Genomic DNA, 18,591 nt, shown 5'->3' on the forward strand with positions numbered 1-18,591 from the left:
ATAAGCCAGACTCAAAAAAGTAAAGGGTCATATGTTCTCTCTCACATGTATAAGCTAGAGAAAAGAAAAAAAGTTTAAAAAAAAGAAAAGAAAAAGAAGAAGAAACCTAATGAACATATAAAGGATACTAGCAGAGTTGACAAAGGGGATCCAGAGGAAGGCAGAGGAATGAAATTTATCAAGTTACATTTTGTGCATGTAAGAATGTAAGAATGAATCCCACTCATTTATAATCATAAAAAACTAATAAAAATGAATAAATCTGAAAAAATCACCTCTAAGTGCTAACATATGTAATATCCTCAAAATACTGTACACATACATTATAAACTCAACCTTAAATAACAAAATAAGATTCTGAATTTAAAACTTTAAAGAGGGGGAAAATGTAGCAGTCTCAATAAGAATTAGACTACTATAGTAGTGAAGAATTTTTAATTTTGTGAAGGAAAATGAGCAGTAGAAAGCTAAGCAATCAAGTAAATACATACCCCACATTTCAAAGAAAAAAGATGAGCAAAAAGAGGATATGAAAGGATAAAGTTGTGGCCCATTAACCGTAAACATCACATGATTAAAAGGAAAGTGAAAATCAATTGTGTGAGATGCATTACCCTTGTGCTGCTATAATAGGCACACTTTCACTATAAGTTTGACGCCAACACTGTTCACCATTAGAACCTAAAAAACGAGTTTTTTCTGAAGACAAGACGTTAGAAAGTTGGATTCTTGCGATTCCCAGGAGTAAATCTTTACTCATTTTATCCTTGTGCCATAATTCAACCAGCAATGGAATCCTAAAGAAGAGAGAAACATGAGTTCATACCTATCAATTCTAAAGTCTTTTCTGAACTAAAATTATAAATGCCCTTAATGTAATCAAAGATGTTTTGTTCCCTGAAAAGTCATCTAACACAGTTGTTAAATTAAAGGCTCCATTCCACAAGTAACAAATATGAAATACAATTATGTTTTCTATTAGGCAATAAAGAAAAGTCTTTCACACACTATCCCAAAATGGTTAGATATTGTATCTATCCTTCATTCTTCTTGTAAAAATAATGTATAAATTTGGATTGTGAAACTCAGAAAATATAGATTTCATAGATCTCATTTTTTCACAAATTTCAGATAACTAGATTACAAACCTCCAAAAAAGCAAATAAAACACTATAGTTATTCAGTGACTCAATAATCTAAGTAAATAACTAAGAGTACTTAGTTATTTATCAAAGTTATTTATCAAACTAAGTATTCTTAGTTATTTATCAAAGTTCTTAGTTATTTAACAAAGTTCAAATATCTAAATTCAAGCAAATAAGATATGAAAATCTAAAAACGAGGCCCTAGGCAACTGAGTAAAACTGCCTCACAATAAAAATAAAAAAGGGCTGGCAATGTAGCTCAATGGTAAAGCACCCTAGGGGTTCAACCCTCAGTATCAAATAAATAAATAGACCAACCAACAATATAAAAGTGATGTAGAAGCACAAATGTCACAAAAATTATCTGTAAGTGTGTCTCTTGATTCTCAAATGCATAAACTTCTATGGATTTAAATCTATATAAATTCCTTTCCTTGATAAGATACAAATTTTCTAGAGTTGACTTTTCAATAAGAAAATGCAGTGTATACACTACCTTAAGAAGGTATCTTGCAGCTGATAAGGCATAGTTGCAAAATCAAATGCACAATAAGATTGGGGAAGAAAAACTTCCATGTTTTTCCGAACTTCTACAGGAGGATTAGTCATAATAGGAGCTGCACTTCCAAAGAAAGGGTATGAATACCTAGAATTTTAAAAATATAAAGTCTTACTGTATAATCTACAGATATAACACTTATAATTTGATTGAAAAATATAATATGAATACTTAGAGAAAGCAGAATTTTTTAAAATTAAAAAACAGTAGGAATATGGAGTTCCCATTTGCCTTAAGTTCCTTGTGGGCATGCATCCTTTTTCATCTCTGCATTTCCGGGAACAAACAAGCAGTTTGTCATTTAATAAACACTCAGGAAATACTTGCAAATTTTAATTTCTAAACCTACTTTTCTTCATATAATGATGTCCTGGTCTTTTTTGGGCTAAAAAGCCCTTAGTCAACTGCAAAAGGGATACATTAATAGTAATTTATCTTTGAACAGAGAATCAGGATAAAAACAACTCAACTTATGGATAAATCAACAAGTGACCTAACACTATTCTTCCTCGTGTCACAAAACCATACTATGGTAAGCCAGGGGTGGTAGTGCAAGCCTTTCATCCTAGCTACTCAAGAAGCTGAGACTGGAGGATCTCAAGTTTGAGGCCAGCCTCGGTGACTTAGCAAGACCCTGTCACAAAACAAAGGACTGGGGTGTAGCTCAGAGACAGAACACTCCTAGGTTCATTCCCTAGTACTCTAAGAATGGCTGAATACCAAATAAATAAAACCACACTAGGTTAAAAGTAAGAATGCCTGAACATACTCTGCATTTAAAGCTAAATATGATATTATAATTTTATCCTGTATGTTGTTACTCATACATGAAAGTAAAATTTAAACCTTACTAGAAAAAAAATTACTTTTCATACAAAAAGATCCTGTGCATTCACACAATTCTTATATAATTATATTCCCTGAAGTCAATTCACCTCAGAGAGTTCATACCCTAGATTTTCAACTACTACACCACACTATAGGTATAGGATCTAGTGATTAAAGAATTAAAAAAAAAAAAATCCAGATTGAAGAAAGTCCTGCAGGTTAAACGTTTTGAAAAACCAATCTTACTTCATAAATTCTATTACACAGTTGCAAACCACAATTTCATAGTAATGCAGAGCATGACAAAACATGTATCAAAAAATTAAATGGTAATTTACAAAGTGCCTTAAAATGAATCAAAGACTGAACAAGCATCTAGTGAATTTATGTAGAGTATAAAAATGGGTTGTAGCTATTTACTTCCTGCTTAGAATATTATTTCTCCTTTACCAAGTGAATGACTACTCTCCCTTATATTTTGACTTATCTGTGAATCTGTCTTCTGACTAAATTGCTCTGTTTATGTGGCTCTTTTTATGTACCTATAATACCAGGTGCACTGTTGGCATATTATAGGCACTTTATAATTAAACAAATGGTCCTGATCACAAGAATAAAAGCAAAAATTAACATTAGTGCTTTCACAGTGGATTTGTACAATGCTCGCTGTCATAGCATTTAATTTTGTTCCTGTTTCTATGCTCCTGGTCATATTCCTATACAGACATACAAAGAACAGATGAGTTCTCAGTGATAGGACTGAACAGAAAAAAAGACAAACTAGAAAACAAGTAATGACGTGAACACCCATAATTCCAACAACTCAGGGGGTTGAAGCAAGAAGATCATAATTCAAGGCCAGTCTGGGCAATTTAGCAAGGTCCTAAGCAACTTAGCAACACCCTGACTCAGAAGAGAAAATAAAAAAGACTGGGAGTAAAGCTTAGTGGTAAAATATCCCTGGGTTCAATCCCAGCATCAACAAATAAATAAATAATTCTATTTCTAAAATAGAGAAAACAAACTCTTTGACAAAGGCTATCTTGAGAAAATTCTTCTCAATCTTCAATTCCAAATAAAAACATCTTAGAAACAATGGTCAGCATTTAACATGTAAACTGCAGAATTTATGCTGAGATGGAAAAAAAGCTTTCATTCTATTCTATGAATTCTTTTCACAATCCAAGCTATGTCCCTTTGATTCCATCTATTATTCATGCCAAATTATGGAGGATTTGAAAACAAATTGAGAAGGAATCAAGTAATTGAAAAATCTGATACAAGTATGGGTTGCCTTATGCTCTTAAAAAATCGTGTACGGGGGCTGGGGCTGGGGCTCAGCGGTATAGCACTCACCTAGTACACGCGAGGCGCTGATTTTGATTCTTAGCACCACATAAGAATAAATAAATAAAACAAAGATTTTAAAAATTGTATTTTTTTAAGCATGTACGCCTCAAATAACAGCAGGAAGGAATAGGTAGTTGCTGAGATTTGTAGGTATGGCAGTCCAAGATGACTGATAGATCTCACTTCACTTACAGAAAGACAATAATTATATTTCAAATGCTAATGCTTGCTTCAAAGAAATTTATAAGGAAACACTACTCCAAACAATTCTCGTATTACATTTAATTTATACCTCAGTCACAAAAACCTATGAAAATGTAACATTATTAGAAACAAAATATTGCAGGCTTGGACGTAGCTCAGTGGTAAAGAGCACTTGCCTAGGATGTGAAGGACCTTGGGTTTGATCCTCGTAGCATAAAACAAACAAACAAGAAAACTGTAAAGTCATTTATTTAGCTAACTAATTACATATATTGTGAGTACATTTCACTTCCAGCTCACTAAGTGTGGTTTTTAGATTAGACCTATGAAAGACAGATAGGAATAAAACTCTCACTATAACATAACTTTATACAAAAATCAGATACTATACTACCATTATTTTTTCCAGGAAACAAATAAAACCAAACCAAACGAAACTTTAAATTTCAAGAGCCATTCTATTTAAAATAGCACCATCAATAAATTATCAATACCTACATATTACACCAGAACAGGTAAGACTGTTACCTCTCACACAACGAAAGTCACTCTGGTTTAAGTTTAAAATCATTAGAATACAGCCTTATCCCCCACTTCACTGATTTAACAAAAGTTATAATTTCTTTCATAACATTTTTCTCCCTACAACTCCCCAAATAGAGGAAATGCATTCCTCCTCAAACAAAATCAATTCACACCTTAATATACAGTTGATTGGGAAACCAGTTTCCAAGCCATGGACACTCCTTAAGTCTATTGAAAAGCAAAAATGATGTGATGTTGCTGGAACAGCAATCTTCTGTCCCGAAGCTGTTTCTGAAGCATTGGTTATAGCCACTGGCTGGGTCAGTGGAACAGGTACACAAGAACTAATGCCTAAAATGAACATAAAATTAAGGAAAAAAATGTTGTTCAGATCATTTAAAGCTATCATCTCATTTACCTTCAAGCAAAGAATCTGACTATTTTGTTTTATGAACATATGAATGAGGTGTAAGTATCTTAAAAGTGGCTTACCCAAAATTACCTAAGCTTTTATTTCCCATTCTAGGATTATACTAAGAAAGAGCTTGCTCTAAACAAATGTGGCAGAACATTAAAACACACAGAACTGAAGCAGTAATGACTGACTGCCGCCTAGAAAGCACCAACTTATTTCTAACAGGTAGCTGCAAAGAAATGAGCATTTGAAGGGTGCTACTTGAGATTTACTATGTATATAAAATCACATCATTTTTTACAATGCAGTTGTAGTTATTTTAGACTTGGGCTGGGGTTGTAGCTAGAGCACTTGCCTAGCATATGTGAGGCACTGGGTTTGATTCTCAGCATCACATATAAATAAAAAATTTTTTTTTAAATTTTTTTTTTTTAAAAAAGCTAAAACTTGAAATGACAGAAATATCTAGTCTAATCCTACTATGGACAGTGATGTTTAATGAGTGGTCCAAGTCATATAGCTACTTGGTAAGAGCTAAACCATGCACCCAAGACTCTGAACTTCTAATCCACCACAGCTTGTATTACTAATGGTAACTGTAGACCCTTATGCAATGGATGGAAAAATTTTATAAAACTAGATACATGTATTCTCAGATCCTGTCTTTATAATCAAAAAGTTTATGGGGGGGGGGGGGCTGGGGTTATGACTCAGTGGTAGGGCACTCACCTAGCGAGGCCCTGGGTTTGATCCTTAGCACCACATAAAAATAAATAAATAAAATAAAGGTATTGTGTCCAACTACAACTAAAAAATAAATTAAAAAAAAAAAAAAAAAACAGTTTACTTAAGAGGTGGTTAAAGGCTCTTTTCTCTAAAAATTCCAGTGAATAAGAGTTTTAACACTATAAAAATCTACTTGAAAGAACAATATTCTTTAATTTCTTTTGAGTAGGCAATTTTCCAATGTGAAAGTAAAATGAAAAATTCTATTAATTTAGCAAACTATTACAAAGTTAAATAGATTGCAATTACTTTTTTTTTTATTTGTTCTTTTCAGATACACATGACAGTAGAGTGTACTCTGAGGTTGCAATTACTTTAAATTAAAATTTTTGATATTACCACATATTATTAATGATTATTTAAGAATTCCACAATCTGGGGATGGGAATGTTGCTCAGTACTAGAGTAACTGCCTAGCATGTGCAAGGCCAGAGGTTCAATCTCCAGCACTACAAAAACGAACAAACTCAAACCTCCACAATTTTCATTGGAAACCCATGAAAGTTCTCACAGCAATATATTGATAACATGTCCATAAAATACAACACCTAAAAGATGTGTGAAAATAATATCTTACTCTTCAGATGTGGTTTTATATCCTTATCATACTGTAAGCTTTCCACTTCACTTTCTGTTGCATCATCTTTGGTTGGAGGGGTCTGGTTGTGAGGTGAAACAGGGGATCTGCATGGTGATTTTGGTCCAGTAAGTGTCTTCTCCTTTATAGGGGTTAAAACTCTCTTCTTTGAATGCTCTGATTCATGTCCACTCTGGGTCTTTAATTCAATTAAAGACTAGAAACAATTTTTAAACAAAGTATAATTTGCAAAATAGTTTCCTTCATAATAAAGCCTTGTTTAAAAGTATATATACATATAAATATATAAATGAGCTTCCTTTCCCAATTTGGATATTCCTAGTCTATTTTTCTTCACAATTAGCAAATTTCCTTACAGTATCTAAGACCAGAAAAAGGAGGACAAACAGAAGGAAATATAATATCCAGAGCTGAGTAACAAATGCATTCTAATGGGTAAGAAGAGATATTTGAGAATAAAATTCAGGCCTGGATGACCCTGGGAATAATTATTTCTACCAAGGCAGTATAATGGAGGGCTATACCCTTAAGGAGGAAAAAAATGTCTAGTATGGTTTTCTTTCCTTTGCTCCACTCCCCTCTGAAAATGTCTGTATGTGCATACAAATAAGTATACTCTTTTCCCTTACTATACAAACCCTTAGAAAACATAAAAATAATTTTAGCTCTAGTGTGTGTATATATACATATTTAACTCATTTCAGTTTTTCTATCTTTAATTCACAACCTACAAATAGATTGATTCTTTGAAAGACTCACATTAAAGTTGATTCAGTAGATAGATACAACTAAAAAAAATACATTCAAATAAATGCCCACCTCTATTGTAGAAAGTGCCTACAATACCAGGACTACAAAGCACTAAAAAATCAGTATCAACAAAAAAGACACCTCTAATGCATATTCACAGAACCCAAGTCTCAATATGTTCTCTTTTACCAGATTTTCCTTTCTGTTATAGCAAATGGATATGCTGGTTGGGGGCAAATGATTCTCAATAGGAACCAAAGGCCAAGAAGGCTCTGAAAAAGTTACTTATAAAGTAGAAGCCACTGCACTTTTCTGAAAGGTTTATTCAGAAAGCACGTATCATATCACGTAGGCCACTAATTCAGAACAAAAGTATTCTTATGCCAGTTAACTCTTTTCAGATTTAACTTTTATCATCATGAATGACATTGGAGAATCTGGGGGAATGGGATCACTACTTGCCTGTGAATCGATGCCTTCTCTCTGCAGAGCCACAGATACTCCCACAGTTGGGGCTAGCTCCAGAGGAATAGGTGCCAGTTTTTGTTTGGCTCGGTTTGGAGGGTCAAGGGTAAAAGCACCCTCAATTGTAACTGGGTGATGGTTGATTTCTGTACTGCCTTTTTTCAGTAGGCCACTTAAAGGTATTTCTGTACTTCCAAGTGACTGGTCTCCACAGCAGAGATGGATCTAATATGAACAGGAAAAACAAAATGGGGATTTAACTGTCTCCTTTCTCCTAACTACCATATAAACAAAAAGTTAATGCAAAAGCCAGGAGCGGTGGCACATGCCTGTAATCCCAACAGGTCAGGAGACTAAGTCAGGAGGATCACAAGTTCAAAGCCAGCCTCAGCAAAAGCAAGGCACTAAGCAACTCAGTGAGACTCTGTCTCTGAATAAAATACAAAATAAGGCTGGGGATTTGGCCCAATACCCCTGAGTTCAATCCCCAGTACCAAAAAAAAAAAAGAGTAATAAAAGTTAATGCAGGTTAACTCTTCATGAAGTAATGAATTCTCACAAGATTGTTAAAACTGGTCATAAAGTAAATACACCACAGTGAATCCCACATCATGTACAACCACAAGGATGGGGTCCTAATTAGAATAAGGTATATTCCATGCTTGCATAAATAGATCAAAATGGATTTTACTGCCATATATAACAAAAAAGAACCAATAAAAAATAAAAATAAATTTAAAAACATGATAAAACATACATAAAGTTTACTAGTAACTCAGTAACAATTATTATCTCTTTCATTTCTTCTTTTAATTATGGTTACTTTGGTATTTGACTATCCTACTTTACTCATGCAAATTATATAGTAAAAATGTGTATGTGAATTTAAATAGAAAATAGATACTTGAAATACTTTTTCCTATTTCTACTTTAACTTAAGATAAAGTTCTAAAAATAAGGCATCAGATCAAGCTTGATTTGAAATTTAAAAATCTCAAATAATTTTGTTTTTCTTCACTCCTAAAATAACTTAAGTGATTCTTTTTCTTTTTTCTTGCTTTTTGAACTTTTATTTTATAAAACAGACGACTGAATAGTTAAAGGTAAAAGAATACCTCAAGGATAGAAGGTACTGTTGATCAATGAAAGCTAATCAAAAGTTCAAAATTATCACCTTTTGAAAACTATAAAATAAATACTGTCCTTGGTACATGTTGTATAACTATTATTTTCCCTTACTATATTAAATCCTTGGAAAACAGAATTCTGAAGAGAAATAAGCAATTACTACATAAAAATATTTTTAATATCAGCAATGATAAAGACCTATGAATTAGTCTTTTGGAGTTTTTTGATTTTTTGGGGTTTTTTTTTGGTTCTGGGGATTGAACTCAGGGGTAGTTGATTACTGAGCTAAATCCCCAGCCTTATTTTGTATTTTATTCAGAGATAGGGTCTCACTGAGTTCCTTAGCACCTACCTTTTGCTAAGGCTGGCTTTGAACTTGGGATCCTCCTATCTCAGCCTCCCAAGTTGCTGGGATACAGGCGTGTGCCAACGCGCCCGGCTCTGAATTAGTCTTAATGTTAGTAGGTGTACTATTTAAAGGAACAGAGACAAAGTATTTTTATAACTTAAATGTCCTCTATTAAAAGCAAATTAATATATAAATCAATACATTTGATAAGGATTGATACAGTAGATAAAGAACAAGATTTCAACTGCTTTATCCTGAATCTCATTACTTTATATAGTCTTCCATTTTCTAGATGCCTTGGGTTTAGCAGAATCATTTTTAAAATTTAGTACTACTGCTAGACACAGTGGCACACGCCTAGAGTCCCAGCAACTTCAGAGGCTGAGGCAAAAGGATCCCAAGTTCCAAGTTTGAGACCAGTCTCAGCAACTTAGCAAGACCCTGAGCAATTTAGCAAGACACTGTCTCAAAATGAAAAATAAAAAGGGCTGGGGATGGTGCTCAGTAGTAAAGCAATCCTGGGTTTCATCTCCAGTCCCCCACCCCAATTCTTTTTTAATTTAGTAGTACTAAAATTTCTTAATTCCTCTTCTTACCTCCTGCCCAAAGGTAAAAGCAAAATCTAATGACTGAAATTACTTTAAATTATCTCTGATTTTAATAGCATTAAAGTAAATTCTGAAATCCAAATAAAGTGATAACACTGCAGCCCACACCTGTCATCTCCACTAACAATAAAAGAAATCTTGCTTGTGGCCATAGTTCTAGGCTCTAGGTACAGCTTTTTGCTATACTGAAAATATATACACTCTTCCCTCAATAAGTGATTAATTGTTATCTCCTAAAATTCTGGAGTAACTATAATTTCAATGACATCATAACTTAGATAATACCTAAAAAATTAAAATTTATGGCAGAAATACTATGCTATTGAATAGGATAGGAAATGCTTTAAAAACCATCTGCAGTAAAAAAACCAATTGTTTGTAGTGCTTACCTGTAATTTAGACTGAAGAGTCAGATAAACACGAAGTATTTCTATACTGCTACGTATGCGAACAGATGCTCTCTCTGGCTCAAAGTTTGGGTTGATCAAATCGTTGAAGGGTTCATTTGTAACATCATTTCCCAGCAAAGAATAGTAAAAGAAAAACTCAGGCTGCCTTTCTGGAAGTTTCATGGTACATGGAATTAACTAAACATTAAGGGGGGAAAAAAGAATTATTTTTAAACTTTCAACATGTGTCTGACACTCCTAAAATATTTACTAAAATGTTGATTTTTTAATAAAGTCTTAAATTACCCATTTAAAAATTCTAAATCTGTGCCAAATTATTAATTTCTACTAATTTTTAAAGGATCATCTTAGAAAAGCAAAGACTTAATGACTTCTAGTAGATTTAGGCTGTTTTAAAATTTTCATTTTTTTCAACTAATCCATGAATGAATGTGTTGAAAGTTCTTTCTAGAAGAAAGGTCAAATATTTTAAACTAAACTTTCTTTTTTTTTTTTTTAATTTTTTATTGTGGGTTGTTCAAAACATTACAAATTTCTTGACATATCATATTCCACACTTTGATTCAAGTGGGTTATGAACTCCCACCTTCACCCCATACACAGATTGCAGAATCACATCAGTTACACATCCATTGATTTACATATTGCCATACTAGTGTCTGTTGTGCTCCCCTGCCTTTCCCATCCTCCACCCTCCCCCCTCCCCACCTCTCCCCTCCCCTCCCCTCCTCTCTCTCTACCCCCTCCACTGTATAACCCTGAGGGTCTCCTTCCATTACCATGCAATTTCCCTTCTCTCTCCCTTTCCCTCCCACCTCTCATCCCTGTTAAATGTTAATCATCTTCTCCTGCTCTTCTTCCCTACTCTGATCTTAGTTACTCTCCTTATATCAAAGAAGACATTTGGCATTTGTTTTTTAGGGATTGGCTAGCTTCACTTAGCATAATCTGCTCTAATGCCATCCATTTCCCTGTAAATTCTATGATTTTGTCATTTTTTTAATGCAGAGTAATACTCCATTGTGTATAAATGCCACATTTTTTTTTATCCATTCGTCTATTGAAGGGCATCTAGGTTGGTTCCACAGTCTTGCTATTGTGAACTGTGCTGCTATGAACATCGATGTAGCAGTGTCCCTGTAGCATGCTCTTTTTAGGTCTTTAGGGAATAGACCAAGAAGGGGAATAGCTGGGTCAAATGGTGGCTCCATTCCCAGCTTTCCAAGAAATCTCCATACTGCTTTCCAAATTGGCTGCACCAATCTGCAGTCCCACCAGCAATGTACAAGTGTACCCTTTTCCCCACATCCTCGCCAGCACTTGTTGTTGTTTGACTTCATAATGGCTGCCAATCTTACTGGAGTGAGATGGTATCTTAGGGTGGTTTTGATTTGCATTTCTCTGACTGCTAGAGATGGTGAGCATTTTTTCATGTACTTGTTGATTGACTGTATGTCCTCCTCTGAGAAGTGTCTGTTCAGGTCCTTGGCCCATTTGTTGATTGGGTTGTTTGTTCTCTTATTGTCTAATTTTTTGAGTTCTTTGTATACTCTGGATATTAGGGCTCTATCTGAAGTGTGAGGAGTAAAAATTTGTTCCCAGGGTGTAGGCTCCCTATTTACCTCTCTTATTGTTTCTTTTGCTGAGAAAAAACTTTTTAGTTTGAGTAAGTCCCATTTGTTGATTCTAGTTATTAACTTTTGTGCTATGGGTGTCCTATTGAGGAATTTGGAGCCCGACCCCACAGTATGTAGATCGTAGCCAACTTTTTCTTCTATCAGACGGCGCGTCTCTGATTTGATATCAAGCTCCTTGATCCATTTTGAATTCACTTTTGTGCATGGCGAGAGAAAGGGATTCAGTTTCATTTTGTTGCATATGGATTTCCAGTTTTCCCAGCACCATTTGTTGAAGATGCTATCCTTTCTCCATTGCATGCTTTTAGCCCCTTTATCAAATATAAGATAGTTGTAGTTTTGTGGATTGGTTTCTGTGTCCTCTATTCTGTACCATTGGTCCACCCGCCTGTTTTGGTACCAGTACCATGCTGTTTTTGTTACTATTGCTCTGTAGTATAGTTTGAAGTCTGGTATCGCTATACCGCCTGATTCACACTTCCTGCTTAGTACTGTTTTTGCTATTCTGGGTCTTTTATTTTTCCATATGAATTTCATGATTGCTTTCTCTATTTCTACAAGAAATGCCGTTGGGATTTTGATTGGAATTGCATTAAACCTATAGAGAACTTTTGGTAATATCGCCATTTTGATGATGTTAGTTCTGCCTATCCATGAACAGGGTATATTTTTCCATCTTCTAAGATCTTCTTCTATTTCTCTCTTTAGGGTTCTGTAGTTTTCATTGTATAAGTCTTTCACCTCTTTTGTTAGGTTGATTCCCAAGTATTTTATTTTTTTTTGAAGATATTTTGAACGGAGTGGTTGTCCTCATTTCCATTTCAGAGGATTTGTCGCTGATATGCAGGAATGCCTTTGATTTATGCGTGTTGATTTTATATCATGCCACTTTGCTGAATTCATTTATTAGCTCTAATAGTTTCTTTGTAGAGCCTTTTGGGTCTGCTAGGTATAGAATCATATCATCTGCAAATAGTGATAATTTAAGTTCTTCTTTTCCTATTTTGATGCCTTTAATTTCTTTCGTCTGTCTAATTGCTCTGGCCAGTGTTTCGAGAACTATGTTGAACAGAAGTGGAGAGAGAGGGCATCCCTGTCTTGTTCCAGATTTTAGAGGGAATGCCTTCAGTTTTTCTCCATTCAGAATGATGCTAGCCTGAGGCTTAGCATAGATTGCTTTTACAATATTGAGGTATGTTCCTGTTATCCCTAGTTTTTCTAGAGTTTTGAACATAAAGGGATGCTGTACTTTGTCGAATGCTTTTTCCGCATCTATCGAGATGATCATATGGCTCTTATTTTTAAGTCTATTGATGTGGTGAATAACATTTATTGATTTCCGTATATTGAACCAGCCTTGCATCCCAGGGATGAATCCTACTTGATCATGGTGTACAATTTTTTTGATATGTAAACTAAACTTTCTTTATTTTCATTTACTTTATTTCATCTTATCCTATTCCACCAATAGAGGCTCCACTTATAAGAAAATATTTATTTTTAAATCTTAATTCAGGTTATTTAAATAACACTTTACACTAGGTCTCTGAATTAAAAAACAAAAAACTGATCTATGAATTAACAGCTACAAAAAAATATATACCTTTTGTTCTAGGAGTGTTATTTCTTAGAGTTGCTAGTTTCATGGCAACAGATGACTAAAAGATGTGATTCCTGTCCTATAAAGTATAAAATATCTGCAGACAGACTCCAATCTTCACTAGAACAATGTTAAATAATCAACTATAAATATTTAATGTATCCATCAAAAGGAGATGACTTTAAATAGGTGGCATACAGTATGGCTGCTAAATGATAATACTGACATAAAACTTACCCAAGACATTACTTGGTTTAAAAAGTTACTGTATAGTTCATACAGTTTGTGAAAATAACAACTTACAGTAGCAGAATGTGTTTGTGTGTGTGGATGTGTATATGGAGGGAAGGAGAGGGAGAAATGGAGATAGAGAACTTAGCACAACTATCACTTATAACACATATAAACACAAATTCTGGATTCAGACCTCAACCCCCAATTCTGTCTGGTTCCATCAATAACTTGTTGCAAAACCTTAAAATTACTTAATTCCTCTGTGCTTCCATTTTCTTTTTGTTGGAAGGATTATAAGAGATAATACATGTTCCATGCTAGTTGTTATTATATGAAAATGGAAAAATATTTGGGGAAAAATGCATTGCCCATAACAATGATTAGAGACTTATTTTCTTCCATAATCAGAAAGCAATAAAAATGTTAAGAAACAAAGATGGCCTTTATATATTTCATAGTACAATTAACTTTAATTCCCACTATGGAAAAGATTCTTTTAAAAATTTTTTATTACCTTGGAATATAGAGACTATGGCAGTTTTTAGCCTTACTTTACATACTTAAGAAAGAAGTAAGGTTATCACCATCCATTCTTGCTGCAAACTCAAACCTCTATTCTACTACATATAATTTTTTTAAGTAACATGTTCTCAATCACTGATTTGCATCTGAAAAGGTATGTTTATCTCTATATGCTTTCTCACATTGCCTTTGTCTCAGCTGAGAAGAAAAAAACTAAGTGGCTAGTTTTATCCCAGACAACAATAATGTAACCATTAAGCAGCCAAATTCCCAAATTTTCCCCTGATCCCAGCCTCAGGAAACCACTAATAGACTTTTATACACATATTTATATTTATATATTTTAGTTGTCAATGAGCCTTTATTTTATTTATTATATGTAGTGCTGAAAATCAAACTGAGTGCCTCACACATGCTAGGCAAGCACTCTACTACTGAGCCACAACCCCAGCCCCAACTAATTTGCTTTTGGTCACTAGGAATTTTTGCCTTTATTCTGGATATTCACATAAGGTGAATCATAATCATCTGACATGTGGACAAGAGTGTCCTGATGCAATTAATAAAAAAAGACAATGGACCTTCCTCACAATCAAGGTGGCACATTAAGCTGAGGCAATCCACAGCAGAACTTTATGAGAAGAAAAATAAAGAAACGGATGGAAAAAAAAAAAGTACATGTGTCAATGAGGAAATGACAATACCAAATGAGAGGAAAAAGAGTAAACATCCAAAGAATGCATGTATTAAAAATCCTTTTAGTAGTGGCCATGAATTTAGTGTGACAAACATGTTTCCTAAGAAGAACTGTAACTAAGCAATCTTGAAAGTTAAATAAAAATGCAATCACCAATTGCATATTTCACCTGTGAATGTAGATTATGTGGGCATTTTGTAGCTTTAAGAAAATAAATAATGGGCTGGGGTTGTGGCTCAGCAGTAGAGCGCTCACCTGGCACATGCGAGGAGGCCCTGGGTTCAGCACTACATATAAATAAAATAAAGGCACTGTGTTCAACTACAACTAAAAAATAAATATCTTTTAAAAAGAAAGTAAATAATAAAAATTTTAGTCATAAGCCAAATTCCCAATTTAAAATATATTAATTTATTTCAGGTGCTATAAACCAACACAATGTCAAGAAAAGTACACTTGTTCATAAGAAGGGCAAAAGAAAAATAGTTAATTTTGTATTAAGTCAATCTACCACAACAATCCTGGCATATTCCTGCTGAGTGTGTCAAGACTGCAAGACCTTGACCAGTCTTACCTAAGCTGCTTCCCATGGATATAGCTGGTAGCCCAGGGAAATAAGGTAACACATCTTCCTGGACTAAGGCCAGGGCTGCTTACCACTTATAATAATGGTGGTGCATTCCCCAAAATCATTTTCCTCAGCTGTGACAAAAATCAATGTGTGCCTCTCTGTATAACCCCCATGGGACTTCGGGTAAAGGGAACTGAAGAAAATGTAGCTACATTCTTGTTGCTTGCTTGCTTTAAAGTAATAAAGTCCTTTGATTTTTAACCCAAGAATCTAATATCTTTTGTCAGCATCCATGAAAGTAACAGGATAATTTGTTAGCTTATAAGCAAGGTAAAAAATAATCCCAGACATGACAAGCATTAAATACTAATGAGACAAAGTGTTTCCTGACCCTGCACATGTCTCCAGCTAGCACATTATTTAAAAAGTATATTTAAATGGATTCTGCTGTTAGGTATAACTAAAAAGAACCAATAAATTTTTTAAAATTTTCAAAAAAAAAAAAAAAAAAGCAAATTTAAGAAATCCTTTTGTCAATACTTACAATGACATACAATACAATGGCAAACAATGTATACTGATGATCATTTTCTAAATCTAATATATCTTATTGTAACAAGATATTGAAATCTATTCTTTTCCAAAAGCAAAAATGTTTTATGAAATGAAAAAAAAAAAAAAAAAACATTTGTTTTACATGTTTTAAAAGACTACTTGCAAATCTTTTTAACGCCTAAAGGTAGGATTTTTAAAATAAAATGGTTTTCAAATTCTGCACAAATCACTAATCTCAGGGAACATCTCACCTGCTCCAACTGGGTGGCAAACGCTATGGTCACTGACAGAATAAAGGAGTCAGTACAATACTCTGCTGGTCCAATCTGATGGTACCCTCCCTCTTCATTCAGCACTGCTACAATGTCCTTCGGGTCAAGTCCAGACAGGCTAGCAGGTACTTTACAAAGAAAAACACGATTAAACTGGCTTATACTTTGCCATAAACCATTATAAGATTTTAAAAGCTAATTATATTTTTAAATTTACTTGGCAATTTTCATGGATACAGTTAATATCTCAAATAGTTTTCTTTAATTTCTTATAAACTTTCCAAAGAAACCTTATTTTTTCATTATTTTTATTGGTTCATAATAGTTAATAATATTAGGGTGCATTTTGATATAATTATAAATGCATGGAATATAATTTACTCCAATTCAGTCCCCAGTATTACCCATCCCTCCCCACCACCATTTCCTTTCCTCTAGTCTAGTGATCTTTATTTACATTTTTTAAATTAGTATCTGTGGATATACATAATGGTGAGTTTCATTGTAGTATATTCATATACATACACTGGAAAATTAGTTCATGTTCATTCCAACATTTTTCCCTTATCCTGTCCCTCTTCCTTCCCCCACAATCCCCTTCTTCTACACTCTCGATTTTTCTTTTGCCAGAATTCCTGCCCACCCCCCTCCCTTATTTTAGAATATCTTTGACATAACAAAGATTCAACCTTTGACTTTCTGGGTCAGATTTATTTCATGTAGCATTATGGTCATCAGTTTCATCCATTTACCAGCAAATGACATAATTTCATTCTTTTTAATGGCTCACTAATACTCCATTGAGTACATATACCATATTTTCTTTATCCATTCATCCTTTCACCCCCATTGAAAGGCACCTAGGTTGGTTCCATAGTTTGGCTATTGTGAGCTGTGCTGCTATAAATACTGATGTGGCTGTGTCCCTATACTATACTGATTTGAGAGATTTGGGAAATATACTAAGGAGTGAGATAGCTGGGTCATGTGGTGGTTCCATTCCTAATTTTTTGAGGAACCTCCATACTGCCTTCCAGACTGGTTACACTAATTTGCAGTCCTACCAACAATGAATGAGTGTATTTTTCCTCCACATCCTCGCTAACATGTGGCTGGCCTTGAACTTGTGATCCCTTCTGCCTTAGTCTCTTTACATTTTTTAAATTTTGTGGAGAATTACATCTATTGATTGCTATATGCTGAACCAACCTTGCATCTCTGGAATGAAACCCACTTGATTATGATGCACTAATTTTTAATGGGTTTTTGTATGGCTTGCCAATATTTTATTAAGAATTTTGCATCTATGTTCATCAGGGATATCGGCCTGAGACTTTCTTTCCTTGATGTGTTTTTGTCTGGTTTTGATATCAGGATGACATAAGCTTCATAGAATAAAGCAGTGTTTCCTTCTTGAAAAAACCTTATTTAATTTTATTCTTTCTATACATAAAATATTATTTCAGAATTTGGTTTTAATATTTTAAAGAACTTCAATTGCATAAACCACACACAAAGGCATATAACATAAGTTTCCTAATGAACCTAAATTGAAAAGAAAAGAATAAGCTAGATTTGGCTAAGAAGAGAAAGGTGACTGAAAAACAGAATATGAGAGTGAAAAATACGTTCTAGATGGAGGAACAATATGTACAAAGACACAGAAGCAAGAGAAAGTATGTAGTTAAAGAATCACAAGATATAATGTGCTGGATTAGGAAAGTGAGCACTGATGTATAAAAAGAGTGGCTGGAGAGACAAGCAGAAGCTATACTATGAAGGGTTTTCCTAAATACTACATCAAAACATGGAAAGTTTTATAAAAATAAAGGGAAAACCACAAAATAGCTTTGAGAAGAGACTAATATAATCAAATAGGCCTTAGTATGAAAAGACTACACTGGTCAAGAGTTTTTCAAATTGATTTAAAGAAAAAGACATACAACTAAAAGAACAAACACTATCCAATGTTGGGGAAAATGCAGGAAAATGGACACTCTCAACCAGCATATACTAGTACAACCTATTGGAAGGGTAATGTATCAGTGATTATCAAAATTATATATATATTCCTATTCCATAACAAGCAATCCCTCTTGTAGAGTTAATCCTAAGAACATGTGCTTACTGTAGCATAGCTGAAAATAGTAAGTGTTAAGAATAGGGCTGGGTATGTGGCTCAAGCGGTAGCACGCTCGCCTGGCATGCACCGGGCGCTGGGTTCGATCCTCAGCATCACATAAAAATAAAATAAAATAAAGATGTGTCCACTGAAAACTAAAACATAAATTTTTTTTTAAAAAAATCTCTCTCTCTTAAAAAAAAAAAAAGAATAGAGATATTTAAGTCACATAAACCAAAGTTCCAAATTAATTGTTATTTA

The 18,591-nt window shown here is 33.9% G+C and overlaps 1 protein-coding gene across 4 annotated transcripts in view; it reads right to left on the reverse strand.

Moving 5' to 3' along the window:
• Cep120 (centrosomal protein 120) overlaps positions 1 to 18,591 on the reverse strand; it is a 78,594-nt gene that overhangs the window by 38,524 nt on the left and 21,479 nt on the right. For all 4 annotated transcript variants that reach the window (XM_046460167.2, XM_058584203.1, XM_046460168.2 and 1 more), the window contains 7 exons: positions 16,188 to 16,336; positions 10,100 to 10,297; positions 7,623 to 7,850; positions 6,390 to 6,606; positions 4,785 to 4,962; positions 1,642 to 1,791; positions 615 to 797 (listed from right to left, as the gene is read on the reverse strand). In XM_046460167.2, coding sequence (XP_046316123.1) covers positions 615 to 797; positions 1,642 to 1,791; positions 4,785 to 4,962; positions 6,390 to 6,606; positions 7,623 to 7,850; positions 10,100 to 10,297; positions 16,188 to 16,336 — 1,303 coding nt within the window. The remainder of the gene's footprint in view (positions 1 to 614; positions 798 to 1,641; positions 1,792 to 4,784; positions 4,963 to 6,389; positions 6,607 to 7,622; positions 7,851 to 10,099; positions 10,298 to 16,187; positions 16,337 to 18,591) is intronic.

The sequence above is a fragment of the Marmota monax genome, unplaced genomic scaffold (genome assembly GCF_021218885.2).
Source record: "Marmota monax isolate L192 unplaced genomic scaffold, Marmota_monax_Labrador192_F-V1.1 WCK01_AAM20220418_F8-fsc00006, whole genome shotgun sequence".
Lineage (NCBI taxonomy): Eukaryota > Metazoa > Chordata > Mammalia > Rodentia > Sciuridae > Marmota > Marmota monax.